This window comes from Melanostigma gelatinosum (genome assembly GCF_949748355.1).
Source record: "Melanostigma gelatinosum genome assembly, chromosome: 13".
Classification (NCBI taxonomy): domain Eukaryota; kingdom Metazoa; phylum Chordata; class Actinopteri; order Perciformes; family Zoarcidae; genus Melanostigma; species Melanostigma gelatinosum.
Window position 1 is genome coordinate 9,692,849 of NC_136646.1, and position 24,124 is coordinate 9,716,972.

The 24,124-nt window shown below is 48.6% G+C and overlaps 1 protein-coding gene across 1 annotated transcript; it reads left to right on the forward strand.

The window, feature by feature from the left end:
* The first annotated feature begins 2,713 nt into the window (after window positions 1–2,713).
* On the forward strand, window positions 2,714–23,604 carry bptf (bromodomain PHD finger transcription factor). The gene is made up of 31 exons (XM_079281923.1): window positions 2,714–3,432; window positions 4,519–5,341; window positions 6,196–6,416; window positions 7,361–7,531; window positions 8,711–8,890; window positions 9,009–9,094; window positions 9,316–9,668; window positions 9,876–10,007; window positions 10,669–10,798; window positions 11,095–11,230; window positions 11,327–11,611; window positions 11,727–13,272; window positions 13,534–13,658; window positions 13,881–14,009; window positions 14,129–14,279; window positions 14,372–14,495; window positions 14,594–14,822; window positions 15,289–15,456; window positions 15,791–15,924; window positions 16,020–16,131; window positions 16,226–16,425; window positions 16,570–17,527; window positions 17,651–19,236; window positions 19,325–19,407; window positions 19,532–19,757; window positions 19,834–20,384; window positions 20,468–20,644; window positions 20,735–20,927; window positions 21,118–21,202; window positions 21,290–21,476; window positions 22,777–23,604. The coding sequence occupies exons 1-31, from the start codon at window positions 2,904–2,906 to the stop codon at window positions 22,814–22,816; spliced, it is 10,050 nt and encodes a 3,349-aa protein (XP_079138049.1). The 5' UTR covers window positions 2,714–2,903; the 3' UTR covers window positions 22,817–23,604.
* The last annotated feature ends 520 nt before the right edge of the window (window positions 23,605–24,124 follow it).

Genomic DNA, 24,124 nt, shown 5'->3' on the forward strand with positions numbered 1-24,124 from the left:
GTATGGAACCTGGAAGTCATGATATCATGAGAAACTTCCTCGAAATAATGACTGGATGTATTCAGAAACTATATTTAGAGATAGCAGTAGGGATCAGTACTTGATAGTAGAGGATAACGACTGAAATAACCCAGTACCAAGAAGGAAACTTCTCCAGTGCCACTGGTAACGAACTTTTACTCTGCAGCCTCGGTGGCCACAATCATTAGTTTTAGGATAATGGCAATATTTTCTACACTTCTGGAGATGTATGTTTAGTATTTTTCTCATTTTACTGTTGGAATAAAAACGTTGTTTTTGTATGTGAAAAACAAAGTAATAGTAAGGAGTCGCAATGTCAGCGAACACTCGTCTGTTAACTTCATTTATAAAAGGGAAAATGGGTCATTTCTTCTTTATAGTCTGTCTTTAGTATATATGTAATTTATTGAAGAGTTTCTAAACTTTTAGATGAATTAATGCATCAATGAACACCTTGTAGGCAGCGTGTGTGGTCTCCATACGTGTCAATGCAGTGTGTTGGCAATTGAGGAACGCGAGATGCATTGTTTGATTATCATGCAAGCTTTGATTGTTTTTCTGGCAATTTTGTGACTTCTAATAAATGAGTTTAATGAGTTTTGACATCCTAACCTCCATCTTGCCCATCCAGACAACGTGATATGATATTGCCTGTGTTGTGTTTGTGTTGCATCAAATCATTCACACACACATATAATCGAACCGCTTCACTCTACGGCCAAGAAGTGCATTCTTCCAGACATCCGCAGCAGTGGCGGTGAGTCAGACGGAAGCTCGAGCTCAAACACGAGGTCACGTTTCATGATGAAACCCATCCAAAGTGTCAGTCTCCGTCTCCCGGGGTGTAGATGATGCGCGTGTGTTGATCTGATGAAGCAGCGAGGAGGAAGCTGATGTCATTTCTTGGAGAGAGAAACTAGCCCGAGGAGCTACACTGCTGCTGCTGCTCAGTGAGATCTTTACCGTCGCGTTATTCACGGTCTGGCGCACCGTCTGCTCCACATTTGGACTCTCGGCACTCCGCGTGCTGAAGTCGCGCTCCTCTTCAATCGGACTCCTCTCTCTGCTTTCTTTTTTTGTCACCGACTGCCTGGAGCATCTATCGGCGTCGCTGTCCTCTTTCTAGCCCTCTCATGTGGAATGGATTCGGAGTTGCGAGAGATGTCACGCTGCTCCAGCGCTTCTGTTCATCTTCACGGGATGTAATGTGACCTCTCTGCGGTCCTCCGTTGACTTCTGGCGTCAAGTCCTCTGATGTGCACTGTTTGTGTAAAACTATGATACCTCTCATAATAATGACACGCTTTTCTAACTGCTGTGGCTGTTTTTGTGGGTGCTTTCGCACATTCCGCACATTAGATGTGCAATCTATAATTGAAAAGTTGCAGTCAAAGGCCTGTAGGCTTTCTGCCTCCAGAGTCATCATGATGAGGCCGGTGCACGCTGCCATGTTCAGACATTTATAGTACATTACTGCCGCCTACTGGCTGATCTCCACACTACCTGTTGTCAATTTAATTGTCTGCATTTTCATTTATAATAAATAACCAGAGGAACGTGCTGAATGAAAGACACAGTATGTGGGCACAAACACATTATAAGTCAGTGGTGGTCACGTGTTCTGGTCTATATTACTGAAGTGAAAATTACTTCACAACAAAGATATTTAAATGATATACTACGGCCTACACTGAAACAATAAGGTAGCAATGCCACTTAGAAGTTAGGACACAGACCATAAATATGATTTTACATCTGCTTCTAATTAAAGTCTGGTTCCCAATAATGGTTTAAAACGTATTTGGATATTGTCTCTAGTAAGATAACTAGCCGTGTCGTTGATCTAAGCACCATTGCGGTGGTGATCTCAGTGCTTTATTTCAATCAAAACGACATATTGCCCGTATATGTCATAGTTTGGTGAGGACAGCGTTGTTTGCAAGTTTGCATAATATCTTCAAATCAACATTTCGAAAGTAAAAAACTTGACGTTGTCGGCAGGATTCGAACCTGCGCGGGAAGATCCCAATGGATTTCTAGTCCATCGCCTTAACCACTCGGCCACGACAACTGATAACATTACATAGTATACTCAACATTCTAAAACCAAAACTCACATGTCAAGTCTATGATTTGTGATATCATAGTATTTACATAGAACATACGTGATGAACTTATAACACATGATGCATTATAATTTAACTCAGCAGTATAAGGGATGGATAGTAAGCTAGACTTTACGCGACCTTTGCTTGACTTCAAACACCAACAACATTCAAGCATCTAAAACAATAACAATATTTCATACATTTTAATTATATCCTTCCACACATTCCCCCTCCTGCAAGTCTACATCCGCAACTAACAGGGCAACGTTAGCATCGCCTCGGTGGTTTATCTTGTTTGCAAACCATAATCTGCATTACTCTGGTGTTTGCTTCCATTGCCATTTATAAACGCGAAGAAGCAGCTATGAACCGCGACGACGACAGGTTTCCCGCATACTGATTGGAACTGGAACGGCATACAAGAAGAAAAACAATAGTCGACGTGCGACTAAAATATGAAACTAATTGCGAGTAATTGTCATTTCGCTCGTTGTTGCCACCGAGCTGGAAGCAGGGGCACCACGTGACTCCTCTAGTGCTCGAGCCTGCTCTGTTTGTTCAGCCAGAGAGGCAGAGAAGAAGAAAGATGGCGGCTCTAAGCGAACCTAAACGGGACGCCGGGCTAACGTTTTGAGCTTTCAAACCCGAAAGGACACGAGGGCTCCACGGGCTCACCGCCGGGCCAGCTTCGTAAGGGTGCCGCTTTCGCTCGCCTTTGTGGAGGTTAAATCAACGCAAACATTGGGATCGTAAAATACTAGATTCCGCTCTATCATGAGAGGGAAAAGGGGCAGGCCGCCCAAACTGCTACAAGCCGAGGACTCGTCTCCAGCTACGGCCCGAGGCTTGAGACCCAGGAGGAATCTGAAGCCCAGGTTCAGGGACAGCGGGGAAGAGGACGCAGAGAGCCCCACGAGGGCGCCCGCCAAAGCGGCCAAGAAGAGGAAAGCGGGATCCATCACGTCAACACGGGGCAGGGGACGAGGCAGAGGAGGAGGTTGTGGGAGAGGTGGAGGTTGTGGGAGAGGAGGCAAAAGGGGCCGTGGAGGGAAGCGGACAGTTGCGTCCAAAACAGTAGTGTACGACGATCACGAAAGCGACGAGGACGACGATGCGGTCAGTCTGAGGTCGGAAGAGGACGAGTTTGTGGAGGAGGAACCTCAATCCGAGGAGGACGAGGCCCTCAAAGAGGAGTCAGACTGCCTTGAAGATGATGTGCTGGACGAGGAGGAGGCGGAGGATGATGCCAGCTACTGTACAGAGAGTAGCTTTCGGAGTCAGAGCACACACGCCAGCACTCCGGGTAAATAAACACTGTGGTCGGTCGGTGGCTACTCTGTCTCAACGTTCACTGCAGGGCTCGGGAAATGTATCCCGACGTGCTGCTGGTGACTGTTTTAGGTGCAGGAAGCAGTAAGGTTATTGTTCAAAATGGAGAATGCACTGTATTAACACAGGCCGCAGTCCGCTCATTAGTGCTGCTGCAGGTGGATTGAATCGGATACCGTATCGCGAGCTTACTTTGTTGCCGTCACCGTCCGTCAACACATTGCCCGTCAAATATTTTCGCACATATTTTAAGAACAATTGCCAAACGGCTCTCACTCGAGATGGTATTCGATAGCCTTTAAGTTCATAACTTAGCTGCTAGCGTGCTAGCGTTAGCAAGTAAAACTAGCTCATGCTGCCTGCTGTCACTCTGAAGTCTGAGCGTGAGACAACGGAAACTGTACGTGCTTATAGGAACCACAACACCCACTGCTTTATAAGGGAAGAATGAATAGTAGTTTATGATTGAAGCCGATTCAGAACAAACATAATAGCTAGCTAGCTAGCTAACTTAGCGCGTAGTTAGCGCGTCTCTCATATTTACACTTTGGCAGCGTTCATCTGAGTTAACCCGACAGTTCATCCCTCCAAAGCTCATTCAAATGACGTTTCATGTCTCTCATTGTGCCACGCCAAAAAAAGGGGGGTTATAACACTTAGTCTGACTAATATTTACGTAATTAGCCTGCTGGAGAGTTCATGTTTTCCAAGTTGCAGCAGCCTCATTAAGCTAATAGTGACATGTGTTGCGCCAGCTCAGCCACAGGAGCTAGTTTGCTCCCAACTTTAAGATGCTAAAATGTTGAATGTCGTCTCGTCGAATGGTTATGACGTTATAACTGCACCTGTAGGTTTGAGAATAACGTGAATAACAACTACATTTAAAAATAGTTTACTACACAGTAGCTGCATGCTTGATGTATTTGCATCCAAAAGATGGTTATTGCCATAAAGGCCTAATATCGCAGTATTTGGGCTGTGAACCTCAAAGCTTGTGTGTGTGTGTGTGTGTGCGTGTGTCTAAAAAATGGTTTACTAATATATTTTGTGTGTCCTACAGGGAAGAAAAAAGTCCAGCCTCCCCGACCTCGCACTCCCATCTTCGAGGAGAAGGAGATTCCTCCTCTCGAGCTTCCCGAGACCTCCCAGGATCTCCTGGTGCCCAGCGAAGAGCTGCTCAACGCCGCCTCCATCTACGAGGTGCTGCGTAACTTCAGCACGGTGCTGCGTCTCTCCCCCTTCCGCTTCGAGGACTTCTGTGCGGCACTGGTCGGCCAGGAGCAGTGCACTTTGATCGCGGAGACCCACAACGCCCTCTTGAAAGTCATCCTACGCGAGGAGGACACCTCCAACACCACCTTTGGCCCCGCTGACCTCAAGGACAGCGTCCACTCCACTCTGTACTTCATCGACGGCATGACGTGGCCCGAGGTGTTGCGGGCGTACTGTGAGAGCGACCGGGAGTACCATCACGTCCTGCCGTACCAGGAGGTGGATGAGTATCCCTACGGACCGCTCGAAAGCAAGATCAAGGTGTTGCAGTTTTTGGTGGACCAGTTTCTCACCACCAACATCGCCCGCGAGGAGCTGATGTCAGACGGCAGCATGCTGTACGACGACCACTGCCGCGTGTGCCACCGTCTGGGCGACCTGCTGTGCTGCGAGACCTGCTCGGCGGTCTACCACCTGGAGTGTGTGAAACCACCGCTGGTGGCGGTTCCGGAGGACGAGTGGCAGTGTGAGATTTGCGTGGCGCACAAGGTGCCGGGTGTCACAGACAGTGTGACGGAGGCGCAGAAGAACAAGCCCTACATCCGCCAGGAGCCCATTGGATACGACCGCCACCAGAGGAAGTACTGGTTCCTGAACCGAAGGATTATTGTGTAAGTTAGGACCATCACTGCTCCACGAGAATTACCTTTCCGTGGCAAACGGCTTTATTTCCTTAAATTCAACACAGATGTTATCATCTCATCCATTCAAAACAAAAAGAGAGAACAGCAACATACATTTGTATCATAATACTGGATCATATTTTTATTATCTTAGGGCTTTTTTATATGAAGGTATCTTACAAGTACAGTACGAGCCGTATCATTAATAGTAGTTATTTACCTCAATGCACTGTGGGAAACGTGTACTAATCATCCACGGACAACATGTCACCTTGGTCCTTTAGCAATAAAAGGAATCAGCTATGTACTACAGTTACCCGTGAACCATGACAATATTCAATAATAGCCTTATGACCTCATAACAAGTTTTTGTTGTCGTGAAACCAAATGCACATTTACTCTAAATATGACAAACGTGGTCCTCAAATTTGGTCAAATGATAAAACTCACGCAAACAAAAGTCGGTTTCCCAGAAGGTTAATCTCCCGTGACCAGATGCCTCCAGCTCCCACCCCCCCCCCCCCCCCCCCAAACTTCTGTCAGCCTGTCTGCCAGCTTCTGACAGCCTGTTAATGGTTATACAGAGTCTGCTATTGTCAGTGTGACCTGTCTTTGACACTAAGCATGATCTTGAATGGCTGGACTACTTGTTTTATATAGAGATATTTCAACAGAAGTGATTCACTCCAACACAAAGATCCCCAAAAAATATCGTATAATGTATCTTTAACCAAAGTTAAAAATCTTTATTATTATTTTGATTAATTATACAACAATGAGGAAGCAATGTGGTTCGCTGTATGTTCAACGATCTAACGGCCTGGCCTGTTCTCACTCCCCAGTGAGGTGGACGGCGAGCACGAGAAGAAGAAGATCTGGTACTACAGCACCAAGGCCCAGCTGGAGGAGCTCATGGACAGCCTGGATCGGCAGTACTGGGAGACGGACCTCCACGCCACCCTGGAGGAGATGAAGGAGGAGGTGCAGGCCCACATGGCCATCACGGAGGACCTCACCAACAGAGGCCGTGGAAACAACAGATCCTACCTCTCTGCTGCCAATGGTACGGTGTGTGTGTGTGTGTGTGTCCCCTTTAGGGTTACAATCTCAACGGTCGTATAGAAGCTTCAGATCAAATAGTTCCTCAGGCAGCAGTGCTCTGCCATGACAACAGTTGACTCACTAACGTTAGGCGCTACCTTTTCTTCCCGCTCTCTCTCTTCAAACATCAAGCAACTGTTTTTTTTCTCCTCTCGCAAAGCTTTTGATTACCATGGCGGCGGTTTCCGCCCGTGTTTGACAGGCTGCCATATCTGGTTTTCGAAAACTGTTTTCCTGCGCCTGTCACTGAACTAACCGGCGCTGTGTTTTATTGGGGGGGGGGGCGTACCGCTGGCATCCTGTCAGAAGCTAGAGGTCTGAATCGGTAGTCTCTAGCCCTAAATGGAAGAAGAGATGTTTCTGTGAAGCCGTCACAGTGCTTTTTCTCCCCCATCCTCAGTTGATTTATGGGTGTTGTTGCTTGTAGTTTCCTCTGTTAAAAGCCTGCTGCTGCCCACGCCTTGCATGTCTTTCTTTGGGATTGTTGTGACACAGCTCTTTCTGTTCCAGTGGGAACTGTAGTTGATCAGCGTGTTTAGACCGACAGGAGATCTCAAGATTTTGACCTTCTGAGGACACTTTTTCACAACAAACAACATTTATAGAAGGATTAAAGAGGAATTGTTGTTAGTTGCAGCCCTGATTATTTTAATTGGAGCAATGGATCTTCATGTGCAAATATAAGGAATAAAGAAAGTTATTGTACTTAACAATATTAAAATTTTTCCTGGTAAGTTATTAGTATGGACTGTATTCATTAAACACTTTAAACTTGTTTAAATCTGAAACTAGTTAATGTATCCATCCTCTTTTCACTTAGCAGGTGCTCAACACAGGGCATTGATATGTAATTACTGCCATTGTTTTTTTATTTTTAACAATGAATATGTTCCCCTTTTCTTTTAGATGTGATCATGGAGCGCATAAAGATCCGTCAGGAAGCAAAGAGGCGGACAGAGGACCCGAAACAGGAAGCAGGAACGGGCTCTGTTAAAGCAGCGGAGGACGAGCTCCCCCCGCTGCTCGACAACGGAGAGCGCAGAGACGCCGAGGCCAAGGAAGACGCTGGTTCACAAGGTAAAAGACGTCTTCACACACAGTGTTCGGTAATTCTCTACGTGCCATTTTCTCCTAAAGTAACTCCTGAACAGAAGACCCAGCAGCACAGGGGGTAGCACGTGACTCTTTTTTCGCCCTGCTCATTTGGCTTGTTGGCTGTACGGCGGCGGCTACATTTTCAGTCTCTATTACACATTATATCATTTTCTAGACGGTACGGAAAACTACATCTGGTTTCAAGTAATTTTTCTGAATGGCAAAATTGTTGTCGTTGTTTATTGAGTTTGGAATTGAGGAGGCGTTCCAACTTTTGTTTTTTTTTGGGTGAATTGTAATGAAACTGAGCTCTGAGACCTCGTAGGAGGCTGTAGGTAGTAATTCAGTGTACACGAGCCGGTGTGGCCGTTCCCTCTGTATGTTGCTATGCTAAGCACAAATACCGGATCGCTGGTCTCACTTTGCTTCTGTTCAGACAGTTCGTTTATCGTTTTCGACTGAAAGCTGGAACATTTGTCTTGTTTCACATAACTAGCCTCATTACCTTTCACAGAATCTCAAGCTGTTGCGGCCCGTTTTCTGCCATTCGTCTTTCGTCGCCTGCTTTGCTGCATTCATTCCTTGTCTTGTGTTATATATGTCGTCTGACCCGTTCGCGCTTTTGGCACCGTGCTAGACGGCGTCCCTGGCAGCAGCTAGCACGCCGCGTCTGTCGCAACCGGCTCCTCATTCTCCATCCAATTTATGGGCGTTTAGGTGGGTTCCTGCTGCTCAAACAAAAGGCCCTCTGCCTGGAAGCCCCACCTGCTACCTCGTCAACAAAGAGCTGCATATACATGAGGGACTCATTCTCTCTCTCCGAACAACTCAAATGCAGAGCTGCTGTCTTGATTTGGCTTTGCAGCAAGTACGGTACACAGCTTGTTGTGGATTTGTGGAGCCTTTCCTGTGTAAGATGGGTTTGGGTTTATAGGCCTCACTGGACAAATGAAGCACCAACTGGTAAAATTCTTGAGACCTGGTGTTACATTGAACACGGTCTGACGGAGCTATATTGAGAAAATTTCCAATTTGAGAAGTTTTATGTCGTTCACACAGCTGCCGTCTTTGCTTAAAGCACATTCCTTGTAACTTACATCATTTGGTTTCACTGAGATTTTACTCCTGTACTCAGTCTTTCCGAACTTTTCTTCCTTGTAGATGAAGGTGCGAAAGCGGAGTCTAGCAGCGAGGACAAGCGCCCTGACGTTTCCCAAGATCGGCCGCGGTCATCTCAACCAGAGGCGAGCCACAGCCAGGCTTCAGACCTCAGGAAACCGGAGCAGCCCGACCTGGCCGATCGGTCCTCCCGGTCCTCTTTCACCAGCCAGGATGGGACAGGTAAACACGAGTGAGGCTCGCGGGTCCTCCAAAAGTAGATTAACACCGACTTTTGAACCAGTGTCTCTTCAGTGGCCCTGTTTGAATCCATTTGTGTCATCTGCTCTCTGAATGACAGACGAGTACACCAACAGGGTCAAGAGTGATAACGGGAGACCGGCCGGGCGGGAATCGAATAACCAAACGGCCAGAGGCAGCAAAGAGGTGAGGCGAGGTTCCCCAACTGCAGTCTGGAACAGAAATGTCATTTGCGTCTGCATTTTTAGGAAATCTGTTTGGATATGAAAGAAAAGTTGAGTAAAGACGAACTTGAGTCCATAGCATCAAGGATCCTGTATCTTATTTAGGCAACTATAAGTTCTTTATGTCAGCATGAATACTGTCTCGTAGTGTAGCTGAGTGTAACGTTCCCTCTCACCTTTCAGTCCTCTCCTGTGCGCTCCGACGGCAAATCGTCGCGTCTCAGCTTCTTAAAAAGGGACCTGACGGTGAACTTGAACAACTTGTTCAAACTGGGCCAGGAGGGTAAATACAGGGTCTACCACAACCAGTACAGCACCAACGTCCTGGCCCTGAACAAGCACCAGCACCGCGAGGACCACGACAAGAGACGCCACCTCTCCCACAAGTTCAGCCTGACCACCGCGTCGGAGTTCAAGTGGAACGGCTCCATCTACGGCTCGCGGAGCCTGACCGTCTCCACCCTGCGTCTCACCATCATCCAGCTGGAGACCAATGTCCCGGGACCATTTATGCATCCTAACTGGGCGTCGCACAGGTACAACTCCTGTCCAGTTAATCTGAAGCTCGATTTGGTGTTTTCGAGACCAAATCCTACACACTGGACCTTTTTGAAGGACACAAAAATAATTCATTTTGGTTCTTGGAAACCTAATAATCCAGTTTAACATGGTGAATTTCAATAGGATGAAGCTTTATGCTGTGATATCTATGGTTTGATACAGTCTGTCTCCCCTTTTTCTAGGACCAACTGGAACAAAGCAGTGCAGATGTGCAGCAAGGCCCGGGAATTTGCTCTGGCCTTGGCCATACTGGAGTGTGCCATCAAACCAGTGGTCATGCTGCCAGTATGGAAAGATTCTCTTGGACACACGAGGTAAACAGCTGTTGGCTACGCACACTAATGGCACATGAACATGTAGTGAGCCTTCTCTAACATACATTTTCATTATTCCATGTAAATAAATGATGTGATCAGTGTCTGGCTCTCTTGAAACTAGTCGGGTATTCAAATCACCAATTTAAGCTTTTCAGTGAAGCACTGTGTGAGGCTCAAATATCACATACAGGTGTATATGTATTTATATTACAGTAGAGTTTATATATTCAATGAGAACTTATGTCATGCCTTGAACATGCAGTCATACAAAAAACAAGATAAACTGACGGAAGCACACACGACCAGAACTTTGGTCAAAACATAAAGCAGCGTTCTGTGGTCCATTTCAATGTCACAGACTTTTTTGAGCAATGTTTTCAACGTATTCCAGTACTTGATTTTTTTTCATCTCAAAATTCAAGCACCTTTTGCAAACCTTTTTGAAAATAGAAGAAATGGTGCTTGAAAAAGTACTAGAAAGTCCTTGAATTCGATTTTGTAGTGTCTGTATGAACCCTGGGGCTCCAGCTCTTCTCATCTGTGTCACCACTCCAGTGAGTGTTGACCAAACAAGCGGCGCGCTCAATCATAACTTTACTGGTTCAATACTGCCCGTGCGCCTTACATCTCAGTTACACACTCTACTTCCTTGCTTCAGGCTACTTCGTATGACCTCCATGGAGCGGGAGGATAAGGAGAAGGTGAAGAAGCGCGAGAAAAAGCTGGAGGATGAGGAGACACTGCTGCAGGCCACCTGGGTGAAGTACACCATCCCCATTAAGCACCAGGTAAACCAACGGCATCCGTCATCCAGCTCCTCATGAGGCCGCAGAATCCTGCATCCTGACCCAGAGCAGTGCTTCCCAAACCTTTCTATCAGACGTAATGCCACAGGCCTTTCAGATGAACCATCCATTACTTTTATTAATTACGTTTAAAACTATTTTTCACACACGTTTAGTGAAGATAATTTGCAATCTCTCTACGTTCCCCCTGACGACTGCAGAAGTACCTCCTTAGCTTGATGTGTAGACATGTTGTGGTTCTTCTTCTGTGGACCTCACTTCTGTGTGTTTCCATCAAGGTGTGGAAGCAGAAAGGGGAGGAGTACAGAGTGACCGGGTATGGTGGCTGGAGTTGGGTCAGTAAGACTCACGTGCCGCGGTTCGTCCCAAAGCTGCCAGGGAACACGAACGTTAACTACCGCAAAGAGCTGGAGGGTAAGGGCTACACTGGCAATATCTCCTCAATGAATTCTCCTGCTGCTGACACCATTGGCTCATACTACGATTTGTTTTCCCCCGCTGTCTTCATAGCTAAAATGAAGAAGCAAAATCCAGCGGCTTGTACTAATAAGCAGAAAAAGTTGATGGGAAATAAAAAGCAGGATCCTCGGAACACACCGCACGGGCACAATGAGCAAGCGTCCGTCACTGCTTCATCTCAGAGCACTTCATCAGAGGAGGACTGCAAACCCCCGACCCCAAAGGAGGAAGAAAAGCCCACGGAGGAGGAGCAGGGAAAGAAAGGAGAGAAGAGTGAAGATGAAAAAATGGAGGTTGATCCCTGCTCAGAAACTGCTGCTTCAAGTGTCGAGAAAGGTAAATGTTTGAGATTCATTTCCTTCTCCTTTTATCTTTTGGGTTTCTTTTGATGCTATTTATGGAGGAATGTGTGTTTCCATCATGCACTGACCTCTGTGACTCTTTGTTATAGATGAAGCTGGAAACAGAGACTCCTCTGTGTCGCCTGTGAGGGAGGAGCCAATCCAGAGAGTTGAACAACCCAAGAGCGAGGCCACCACTGCGTCAAAGACCTACTACGATGTTGTGAACGTCAGCGAGGGCTTCCAGCTGCGGACAGCTTACAAGAAGAAAGTGAAGCCTTCCAAGCTGGATGGGCTTTTGGAGCGGCGGGTGAAACAGTTCACCTTGGAGGAGAAGCAGAGGCTCGAGCGATTAAGACAGGCTGCACTGCTGTCCAAAAATGCTGCCACAAAGCCTCCATCCGGAGTTAAGACCGAAGGATCCACATCAGGGAAACCGCAGCCTGCTGTGACCCCGTGTGTGAAGAAGGAGGAGGAGGAGGAGGGCCCTCGGGTGAAAGACCACGTGGTTAAAAAGCTTAACTTTGAGCAGGAGCAGACGAAGATAAAGGCCGACACCGACGTCAAACCCGAAACCACGGAACCCAACCGCAGCAAGCAGACGGAGGTAAATGCTGCGCAGGGGAACTGCGGGGAGACCGTCGCTCACAAAGAAGTGAACGGGGGACCCCTATCGAGCACCGAGCCCAACGGTAACAACTGTATATCGGACGCAATAGAAAGTAAAGAAAAAACACAGAGGCCAGAGGTGGCTCGAGTGGGAGAGAATGCTAAGAAACGTGGGTACGAGGAAATGGAGCAGAGCTGTGGACAGAGCACGGAGGCAGACCAAAGCCAGACCCGGCCTGTGCAGGTGAACGGGAAGAGTGGGCTCACCGCCCCTGCAGACTCCAACACCAACTCGGACCCAGCCAGTCAAGACCAAGGTGACGTCAAAGAGACCGTCAAGTCTCTGATGAATGGTAAGCTCTCTCAAAATGATGTCTCCGATATATGTCGCCCACCTCCCCTGAAAGTCCCAAAACTAGAGAACCACGTGGCAGAGAAAGGAGACGCTCTCAACAAGGCTGTGGATGTGGCCGTGGACGGAGAGGGGACACTACCCGCTCAGCCTCCATCCTCGAGCCCGTCTTGCCTGAATAGTAATAACGGCGGCAGCAAAGGTTTGAACACCTCAGCTGACGCCACCACCGCGGAGTCCCAAAATGTGGCGACAACCGAACTGTCCAGCAAGATCAGTAAGTCTGATGCGACGCCTAAAGCAGCGAGCAGCGCAGTCTCCTCTGTCACCACCACCCAGCTCAGCTCCAGGGCATTTGGCTCTCAGAGGACTAAACCGCCGATAGCCGACACCAAGACGGGCCCTTCAACCAGCTCCATGACGATCAGTAAGGAGTATTCCACCAAAGACCGGATCAGCCTTCTCAGGTTCTCCAAGTCCAAGAAGGCCCGCTCGGGGACGGCCCTGCCGTCCTACCGCAAGTTCGTCACCAAGAGCAGCAAGAAGAGCATCTTCATCCTGCCGAATGACGACCTGAAGAGGATGGCGAGGAGGGCGGGCACCAGAGAGGTGCCCATCTTCAACTACAACGCCAAGCCCGCCCTGGATATATGGCCCTACCCCTCACCCCGGCCCACTTTTGGGATCACGTGGAGGTTGGTAACGCATTTAGATCTTTTTACACTGTTTGGGATGCTTAGCTAGCAATTAGTACACATTAACAATAGTCACGTGTAAATCTTATAGTTATTTCGAACAACATCATGATTTGATGTTGCAACTTCAGCAAGGACACGAATAAATGACATCAGTTGCCGTTGCTGATGGGTTTAAAAATACAGTAAATACAATTGTGTGTGTAAATATACTTGCCGTTGTTGGAATTATTAGCTCATGTTTTCTTATATCCCATTCAGGTACCGTCTCCAGACTGTGAGGTCGCTGGCTGGGGTCAGCCTGATGCTGAGGCTGCTGTGGGGCTGCCTGAGGTGGGACGACATGGCTGTTAAGCCCTCTGCTGCTGTGGGGACGACACGGAAAGGTGAGAATGCTGTACACTGACGTCTTCACCTGTTCTGGACTTACATTAGTCTCCACTTCACACACATAACTACTTCTTTTTCTTCTTGTTCTTGTTATTACTTTTTTAACAAAACACTGGCGTGTCCACCTTCCAATGCTCGAATGAGTGCTCGCAGTCAGTTAACAATGAATGGCTGCCATTTAAAATAATCGTGACAATATGTTTTTATTCCTGCCACAGAAACCACGGACATGGACATCACCACAACAGAGATCATAAAGCGGAGAGACGTGGGGCCTTACGGCATCCGCTCAGAGTACTGCATCAGGAAGATCATCTGTCCGCTCGGAAACAGAGACGCTCCCAAAGGTAAAAGAGCTAAACGTCAGAAACAATGGAATGAATAGTTTGCTAATTTGAAGAATGACCCTGATTGAGTGCTGAAAGAGTTCATCTGATAACGTTTGTTTCTCTCTTCCCGTGAGTAGAAACGCCCACTCCACAGAGGAAAGGCCTGCGCTCAAGCGCCTTGAGGCCGAAGAAGCACGAGCCAGCGAAGCTGACCGGGCCTATAGCTGTGGAGACATGGGTGGCTGAAGAGGACCTGGAGCTGTGGGAGATCAGGGCTTTTGCTGAAAGGTGAGAAACACACAGCAAGCTCCCGCTGAACACTGAAGTATTCTGATCGGGGCTCTGATTCACCTGACTGTCACCATTTTTCCTTCCTACAGAGTTGAGAGGGAGAAGTCGCAGGGTATTGATTCCTCTAAGACTGGTAGTGGTCTGAAGACGGCAGAGGAAGTCAAGGCCCATCTGGAGAATCAGCTGAAACAGGCCAGACTTGCTGCCCAACAGGTGCGGACAATGTACACTGCACACACACAGCCCTTGTTCGGGGTAGCACTATTCTTGGAGGTTAACATATTCTCTAAATGTCTTAAATGTTCTCACAGAAACGTCTGGAACCGCTGAGGCCGGTTACACCCGCCGGCACTCCCACCACCTCGGCCGGCACTCCCAGCACCCCGCCGTTCATGGGCCAGAGGACGGGTCAGGTCTCACCCGGAGCTAAGATGGTCCTGGCCTCCAAACTGGGCCCTCCGGTTTCCTTTCAGCAAGACAAGAACTTCCATCAGTCTTTTGCGTCCTGGGTGAAGCAGGGTCAGACCAACAACACCTCAGGTAAGCCCGAACCCAATGAGAGGGTGATTTGAATGATCCCATCAGAAATCCTACGTAGACTGGTTGTGCGCGTTGTCATCCATCATCTGTTAGAGGCAGGCAGACAAGCAACCTTTTCACAAGACACGTTTTTGGGGTTTTCCCTTTATTTATTTATTTATTTATTTTTTTAAGGCTGTTCGGCAGGCATCTCCGTCTGTAAGAAGTCAACCATCGGCATGACTTTCCACAACTGTTCGTTTTTTGTGTCAATTTCTCACGTTAATAAATGTGATTGGCTCGTGGTGTCCACTTTCAGCCCTGTTATTGAATTGTTTTAAATGGACAAATTCAAACAATAATCCCCAAAATTCGAAAAAATGTCCGCCCCCTTGGTTGACTCAGACCTCCCAGTGGACACCACAGCCGTTCGCTGGCTATGGCGGTGGCCCTTGCGTGACTGCAGGTGGCATGGTGTGTCTTGCAGCCCCCTTTGGCTCGGTGACCACCGTGGCTAGCGGCGTCGCCACCTCCGAGCAAACCTTCCAAATCGCTGGCAGCCCATTGGCTGTGGCTGGCCAGGTCCTCTCCTCCAAACTCCCGCTCCCCGCTAACGGCAAGGTTGTCACGCTCAACGTGCCCACCGCACAAGGAGGTAGGGAGCACAAGTGTCATCCATGTGCTGCTGGTTTGTGCTTACACTTGCCAAAATGGATGGAAGAGTGTCGTGTGGCAGGCGGAATTCATTGGCGCTGAGCATGGATTTCTTGTTATTTCTTTTTTTCATGATATGGAAGAGCTTCTCTAACCGAAAATGTTGTCGCGTTTTTGTCCCATGAACTGAATGTTTTAAAAATGTTTCACAATATCTTTAGTGTTCTTCCCCACACAGTGCATGCCTCGCCGCTTCTGTACATCCTCGCCCTGCATCTCTGCATGTACCCGGTGCCTATTTGCTTCTTTCCTCACATAATCATGCTTATCAACAGGCGTAGTCCAGCAGAAAGGCCTGGGCATTTTCCCCTCGGGGCCCCCTGCGAACCTGAGGACGTACAGCACACTACACCCTACGACTGGCAACATCAACCTCAGAGCCAGCACCTCCTCCACCACCCAGCAGCAGGTCTCAAGCCGTTCCCATCGTCCTTTTCACATGAATCTTGGGTAAATATTAACCGCAGTGATTGATGCTTTTTACCTTTTGGCTTTGTGTTCCAGGTTGTCGCAGCAGGAGGCCAAGTGCAGCCTGTGACGACGATGGGCCAGTCCCTGAGCCCGGCTACCGCTGTGGGCGCAGCAATTGCCAGAAGTCCAGCCTTGACTCAGCAAGGTGTTCTGTCGAACTGATCAGATTTCATTTCGCAAATGAATGTCTTCAGCCTTTTTGTGGCTCTAACATAACATTCTTACTCTCCCCCCTCCAGGCCAACCTCAGCCGGCTGTGACACAGACGGGTCCTGCTTCTACACCTGTTCAGAGGGCAGCGGGTCCTGCACCAACACCTCATGCAGCCACCACAGCACCTGGACAGTCACCTGTAGCTTCGTCCCAGACCAACAGACCACAGCAGGGTCAAGTGAAGCTCACTATGGCACAGCTCCTGCAGCTGACACAGGGTGCTCAGGTGAGGGCAACATTGTTTTTGTTCTCCTGTAGTGAAAGTCTTAAAATGTTTTAAAGTCCTCATGGCTTTGTTTTGAATGATGCAAAGAGAGAATTATATCGCTGTTGGCTAAAGGCGAGACTCCTTCTGTCTGCAACTCTGCAGGGTGGAAACCCAGGTCTGACGGTGGTGATCCAGGGTCAGGGCCAGACCCAGGGACAGCTGCAAATCATCCCCCAGGGTGTAACAGTCATTCCCGTTCCTGGTCAGCAGCTCATGCAGGCAGCCATGCCCAACGGCCAGGTCCAGCGCTTCCTCTTCACTCCCATCCCCCCATCCTCATCAGCCGCAAGTTCAGCGCCCACTCAGACCCCTCAAGCCCAAATGTCAACGCTGACTCAAGCCACAACCCCTGCGCAAGTCCAGACGGCTCCCTCGGCCCTAGGCCAAACCCAAATGCCATCCCCCGTACCCGCCCCAATGCAAATGCCAAGCTTGGCGCCCACAGTCCCTGTGCAAACCCGAGTTGCAGCCGCTACCACCCCGTTATCAGTCCCTGCACAGTCTCAAATATCCACTCCTGTTCCGGCCCTGCCTCACGTTGTAGCCCAGGCCTCCACACCAGCCTCTGTCCCCGCACAACCCCAAGTGGCAAGAACTGTGTCTACCCCGTCACAAAATGCAGGCCCGGCCATGTCTCAGACGGTCTTCGCCTCAGCGTCAACCCCTGCGCAAACCCAGGTCTCCACCCTCGCCCCAGGTTCATTCCCTACACAAACCCAAACTGCAGCGTCGCTCCCTGTCCCGGGACACGTCGCGCCTCAAGCTCAGATCCAGACTCATGCCTTCAGCCATGTCCCTGCTTTAGCCCCGGTCTCAGTCAAGGCGGCCCAGACGTTTGCTTCCCCCTCTCTTCCCTCGCCTGTCCAAGTTCTAACCCCGGCTCTTGCTCCGGTCTCTGCTCCCGTCCTAGCTGTTGTGTCCACCACCCATATCGCTGTCCCGTCCCCAGCCAGAGCTCTCACCCAAATCCAGGCCACGGCACCGGCTCCCCTTCACGCTGCTGTGGCCAACGCTGTCGTCACACCAGTCACCGCCACCTTTACAACACCCTCAGTGCCAGGTAAGGAACCCAACACAGTTCCCACAAACACACATCAACAGCACCCTGTTTTAGTCATTGTCTATACACAATGGTTGACTTGTTTAATGCATTGCTTGTTCTTGCTTCTCTGTCCTGTTGTAGCTCTGACCGAGCAGAGGGCAGCTCAGCCCCAGGTTTGGACTCCGGCCTCATCTCAAGCTCAGACTCCTGTCCAGCCAGCTCAGCAGGCTGCTGCTCCGGTGCAGACACTCGGCCTGGCCACTGTGCCGGCTTCTGCATCGGTCTCCATGCATCCATCACCTGTCACCCTTCTGCCTCAAGCAGCTCTTCCTCCTCAAGCTCAAGGACACGTCCAGCACCCTCCCGTTGTGTCCATGCAGCAGGTGTCTCAAATCCCGGTCTCAGCAGTGCAGGTTCATATGGGACTACCAGTCTCTTCTGTTGTTACTACGGTCAGACCCACGCAGCCTCAGCTCCAGCCCCAAACCCTTGCTCAACTTCAACCCCAGCGTCAAACCCAGATCCATGCACAGATTCAGGTCCAGCCCTTTGGCCAAGTCCAACAACTGCCTCACATTCAGACTCAAGCCCATCTCCAGGCGCAAGCCCAAAGCCACCCCCAGGTCCGAGTTCAGTTTCAGCCACAACCTCAGCAACCGCCCCATGCCCAAGTACAGCCCATTGCTCAAAATCAACCTCAGGTGCAGTTTCAGTCCCAAAACCAAACCTTGACCCAGCCGCAGGTCCAGGCCCAGCTCCAAACAAGGGTCCAGCCTCAGTACTACCCCCAGGTACAGGCTTCATTTCAAACACAGGCTCAAACCCAACCCCAGACTCACCAACAGCCCCAGGTCCAATCTCAACCCCAGGTTCAGTCTCAGGCCCAAACTCCGTTACAGCTACAGCCCCAGATCCAAACCCAACTGCATCCCCAGGTTCAGGTCCAGTTCCAGCAACAGAGCCACGTTCACCCACAACCACAGACCCTGCAGCAACCCCAGGTACAAACTCAAGTCCAAACTCAGCCCCAGTTTCAAGTCCAGTCACCGCAGCAGACCCAGGTCCAGCAACAGCTTCAGGTCCAAGCCCAACCCCAAGTCCAAGCTAAGCTCCAAGTCCAGTTCCAGCCTCAGAACCAAACTCAAGTTCAAGCGCAGCCTCAGCTTCAGGTCCAGTCTCCGATCAGGCATCAGCTCATCACCGTTCCAGGCCTCCAACAGCCTGTCCAGCTTCTCTCGGCTCTGCCGCCTCATGTTGCTGCTCAGATCCAAGCCCAGATCCAGGCACAGGCACAGCAGCAGGGTGGGGCAGTTCCCCAGCAGATCAAACTGCAGCTGCCAATCCAGATCCAGCAGACAGGGGGGCAAATCCAGGCCCACCAAATCCAGAACATGGTGACAATACAGGCACCAGCGAGCGTCCAGGAGCAGCTCCAAAGAATACAACAGCAGCAGCAGCAACAGCAGCAGCAGCTGCAGCAGCAACAACAACAGCAGCAGCAGCTGCAGCAACAGCAACAACAGCAGCAGCAGCTGCAGCAACAGCAACTGCAGCAACAACAACAGCAGCAGCAGCAGCAACAACAACAACAGCAGCAACAGCAACAACAACAACAACAGCAGCAACAGCAACAAAAACCAAAGAAGAAGAAACACCTGGAGGTTAAAAGGGAACAGAAAGAGCAGAGTCTGCAGGCCGTTAGTCCCGGGGATGGCATCCAGAAGCAGGTGTGGCAAAAAACAGAAAACTTCAGTGATTCATTTCTTACAGCGTTTAAAAACTGTTAATATTAACAAAAAGTGTTCTTGTTGTCAGGTGGTCGTGAAGCAGAACGCTACAGCGGAGCAGCTGAAACAGAAGAAGAGCCTGGCTGCAGCTGAGAGAGAAGAGAACCAGAGGTTTGGGGCTTGATGATCACAGAAATGTGGGGATTTATGACAAATGTTGGATGACAGTTGTATTTTCATGGTATTCACTCCGCTCTTGTTGTCTCCGGCGCCCCCTGCTGTCCTCTGTTTTCAGAATGATCGTGTGCAACCAGGTGATGAAGTTCATCCTCGACAAGATCGAGAAGGACGAGAAGCAGGCGGCGAAGAAGAGGAAGAAGGAGGAGGTGGTGGAGCAGAAACGCTCCAGGCAGAACGCCACCAAGCTGACCGGGCTGCTGTACAAGCACAAGGAGCAGCTGAAGGCAGAGATCCTGAAGAAGAGGGCCCTACTGGACAAGGAGCTGCAGCTGCAAGTACAGGTGAGCGCTGGGTCCGCCTCCGTCGAGATGGTAAGAGATGCAGAACATTACATCACATGTGTTGTCTCCTTCTCAGGAGGAGCTGAGGCGGGACATAGCCAGGCTACAAAAAGAAAAGGACAAAGCCAGAACCGCCATCACTCAGGCCGCCGCAGCGACGGTCAAGGCGGCCTCTTCTCACTCCTCCCATCCCTCTCACGCCACACATTCCTCTCACAGCGCCCACGCGGCGACCTCGCCGTCCTCGTCGTCCTCGTCCCACAAACGCAAGAGGGAAGAGGAGCGGGACAAAGACAGGATCAAAGACAGGGACCGGCACCACGACAAGGACAAGCATCACGACAAGGACAAGAAGCGGGACCGGGACAAGGACCGAGACAGATGTCGGGACCGAGACAAAGGCCGAGATGGGGATCGAGAGAAGGAGAAGGAGCGGGACAGACATCGCGACAGAGACAAGGACAAAGACAGGGACAGAGACAAGGACGGAGACAAGGACGGAGACAAGGACGGAGATTCCAGCTCGTCCAAACACAAGAAGAAGAAGAAGCTGTCTTCTACCTCAAAGGATCACAAGAAGGACACCAAGTTGTACTGCGTCTGCAAAACGGCCTACGACGAGTCAAAGTAAGCTCTCTGGAGAAGACAAAAAGACGCTAAACTGCTGCGATTGCATTACGGCACAAACTAACGGCCTTTTCCCCCCTCAGGTTTTACATCGGGTGCGACCTGTGCTCCAACTGGTTCCACGGCGTGTGCGTCGGCATCACGGAGAAAGAGGCCAAGAAGCTGGAGGACTTTGTGTGCAACGACTGCAAGCGCGGTCAGGAGGGAGCGAGCAACGAGGAGTTGTTCTGCATCTGCCGGACGCCGTACGACGAATCGCAGTAAGGCTCCTCCCGCGACCTCGCACAGGCAGTCGTCTGCTTTCAGCGGCGTTTCATTGGTGCGCTAACGTGTCCGATTCTCACCCACAGATTCTACATCGGCTGCGACCGCTGCCAGAACTGGTACCACGGCCGCTGCGTGGGCATCCTGCAGAGTGAGGCCAATCAAATCGACCTGTACGTCTGCCCGCAGTGTCAGTCAACGGAGGACGCCATGACAGTCCTCACGCCGCTCACCGACAAAGACTATGAGGGGTTGAAGAGAATACTACGCTCGTTACAGGTATGGAACCTGTGTTTGTCAGGGTGTCTTTAATTATACTAAATCAAATCACTTTTTACGGCCAGAAAACCGGCAGCAAATTCCAAATGACGTTAAGAGAAATTCTACAAATGTTTTTTCATGATTTTGGTATTTTTGGTTCTCTGTATTGAGAATGTGTTCTGTAAGCGTTTTCGTGTTATTCCACCAGACTCACAAGATGGCCTGGCCTTTCCTTGAACCGGTGGATGCCCACGACGCACCCGATTATTACCGCGTCATCAAGGAGCCGATGGGTAAGAACAACCCGTCGCCGTTGTTTGGAGGAAACGTCTCGTGCATTCGATTCAAAGAAAAATCACACATTTCTCTTTCCCTTGCAGACTTTTCCACAATGGAAACCCGCTTGCAAAAGCGACACTACCACAAGCTCACCGAGTTTGTGGCCGACGTGACCAAAATCTTCGACAACTGTCGCTATTACAACCCCAACGACACGCCGTTCTTTCAGTGCGCCGAGGTGCTCGAAGCCTTCTTTGTACAGAAGCTCAAAGGTTTCAAAGCGAGCAGGTAAGGTCGGCTGCTGCTGCTGCTGCAGACTCTCCGGGTTCCCCGAGTTTCTCTCTCCTCCTCCACGCTTAACGTTTCGCGTGTCGTGAAGCTGTGACTGGCTGTCATCTCGTCCTTTTCTTCATTTGTGCATTCATGCCCTTCACTCACTTTTCTTCATACCACTGGCATGAGTAGCGAGTGTCCTTTTGTGGACTAGAGTTGGCTTTGCACTGCCGCCGTTGCTCGACCGTACTAACACCAACGGAGCTGCCGAAGCTTTAGGACATCCCGTCCGATGTCTGCACAGAACTCGACGCCGTGTTGCATCTGTACCGTGTGTGTCATCTCGCATTTCTGTATGTTCACGTGTTTGCTGCATGCCTTTTTGATTTATGCCATCCCATTTTTTCTTCTTTCTTGCAGATTGTCAGATTCTTAAGTGGGCCAGTCTAGCTGGAGTCTGGACTGGATGCTGGGGGTCTCTAGTAATAATGAAATGGGAACTTTCGATTTCCAGAACAGCAAACAAAACAAAAATAATCTGTCGATAAAGAAAAACAAATTACATAAAAACACCAATTGTGCTTTCATGTAAATTCCACCAATTTAACATTTTTTTGGTTCCTACAATATTCAGTTTAGTCACAATGGCAGCCATGTTGACATGCGTTTACCATGTAATCGAGGGACAAGCTTTCTTCTCATGTCCTTAAATCTGGCCTTTGTTGAACAGTCCTTTGTGTTTTCAGTGGGATTTTAAATGCATTTTACTTCCTAACTTGTATTTATTTTCTGTTACACATCTGAGTTGGATTGGATAATGTGTTGACCTTGCCAGGTATAAGAAACGTGTATATAAAGCTGCATATTTTATGATCTAGAGATATTTATGAGAAGTTCTGTATGTTACATCCCTTTTGAGTTTGATCGAGCTGACTGTTAAGGTGGTTGTCTTGAATGTACATACTTTTTATCGTGTACAGCGGTTGTAAGATATGTCTAACTCTTGTGTTTGAATGTTTTTTAAAAAGAAATATGAAGCAAATCATTTTAGATAGTATTATTTTATGAGACTAAAAATGTACTACAAAGAGCGAGGAATCCTTGCGTCACACAGTAACCTCAGTTTGTAGTTGTGGAAGATTTCCTTCACTAATAAAAGCATTCCCAGTGAATTTACACCAACACGACTTCAGGATCCTCCGACGACCTCTTTGCATCCTCTGTGTCTGTTTTTTGTCGAGATGTCGCCACCGTAAACGAAAGAAAACTGCGACGGGCTCTCAACTTTCCTCTCCCCTCTCTCCGCATTCTGTAGGTCTCATAACAACAAGCTACAGTGTTCGTCAGCCTCTTAGAAAGCACCGCACATTGCTGAAGCAAAATGCACTTGCCAAGAATATGGCTTTTTCTGAACTGTAAACTCTGTGACAGACTTGGCCTCGTCCCGTGTGTGGGATCGGCTCCCCTGACTGTCGGTGCAGCCAGCGCTGCTGCTCTCGCAGAGCTGTTCAGGCAGAGCTGTCCATTTCAGCTCTAAGGGACCTTGTTTTTGTCTTTTTTGGACCTGTCTTCATCAGTGGGACTGTACTGAGGAGCGCGAGCGACTGAGGCGTTTCAGAAGAAAAGTTTACCTCGGAGAAAAAGACTCTTAAGGAGCTCTCATATTTCTGTTTATTTTTTGATCTCAGTCTTTTTTCTTTTCTTGTTAAAAAAAAAAAACCCTCAGGCCATCCTTGTGGTCATCATGTCCAATGAGAAATAGGAAATGAAATAATGTATCGAGAGTTTCTTGTCTAAATTTCGGATATCAGTGGAACTTTTTATTTTTTCCTCCAGTTTCCACACATTGTTTTGTCTGAAGTGGCATGAAAGAGAGTTGTACTGAATATCTGGACACCAGTAGTCTGCTTGGTTAAACTTCTATAACCTCCTGAAAGTACAGTAATAAGCTATTGTAAATGGACTGCTCTGCGGTAGTGACTGACTGAGGAGGATGAAGCAACGTGTTTGAAGGCTCCTGCCCTGTTTGTAAAAAACAAAAACAAAAAAAAAACAAATTCGACTTGATTTCTTTTTCTTTTTTTGTATTACATCTGAAGAAATATTGATGTATATGGAACTTAATAAAAATGAAAAGACTGAGTTATTCCTTGTGTTTGTGGCAGATGGTGACATATGGAAGGCTTGACATCTATGACAGTTTTTACACGTTTCAGAGCAGCTCAAGAAAAAAAAATCGATATAAAGCAGGGACAGAATAAAACGGAATAAATTCATTAAAGTGAAAAATATGGAACTGACAAATCATTAGATGAGTTTATGTTTTTCTTAAGTCTGTCATATTAAGAAATGCATATGATGGTGCATATTAATTGAAAACCGTCTGAAATGTGGGACATTGTTCTTGATTTATGAGCATGACATTTCCATTTCCTATAACAACCGTCCTGTTTAGCTGGGCTGATACAAATAAAACCATGTCTTGAGAAACCATGTCATTTGCAAAATATTCGATTCCAGATGTGACAAAAAGGTCATGAAAAAGACACGTGTTTTTTACATTTACTTAGGAATGTGTTACATGGAGGATTTGAAACTGGATGCGTTTTTTAAGACTTCATCACACCAGGACCGGAATGCACCGATCCAGGAACAGCTCAGGA

Bases quoted from the DNA above. Each gene is read 5' to 3' on its own strand.
- bptf (XM_079281923.1), top strand. From the start codon at position 2,904: ATGAGAGGGAAAAGGGGCAGGCCGCCCAAACTGCTACAAGCCGAGGAC. The intron at 14,010-14,128 runs GTAAAAGAGCTA...TCCCGTGAGTAG, and splicing joins AAACAGAGACGCTCCCAAAG to AAACGCCCACTCCACAGAGG. The intron at 15,925-16,019 runs GTCTCAAGCCGT...TTTGTGTTCCAG, and splicing joins CCTCCACCACCCAGCAGCAG to GTTGTCGCAGCAGGAGGCCA.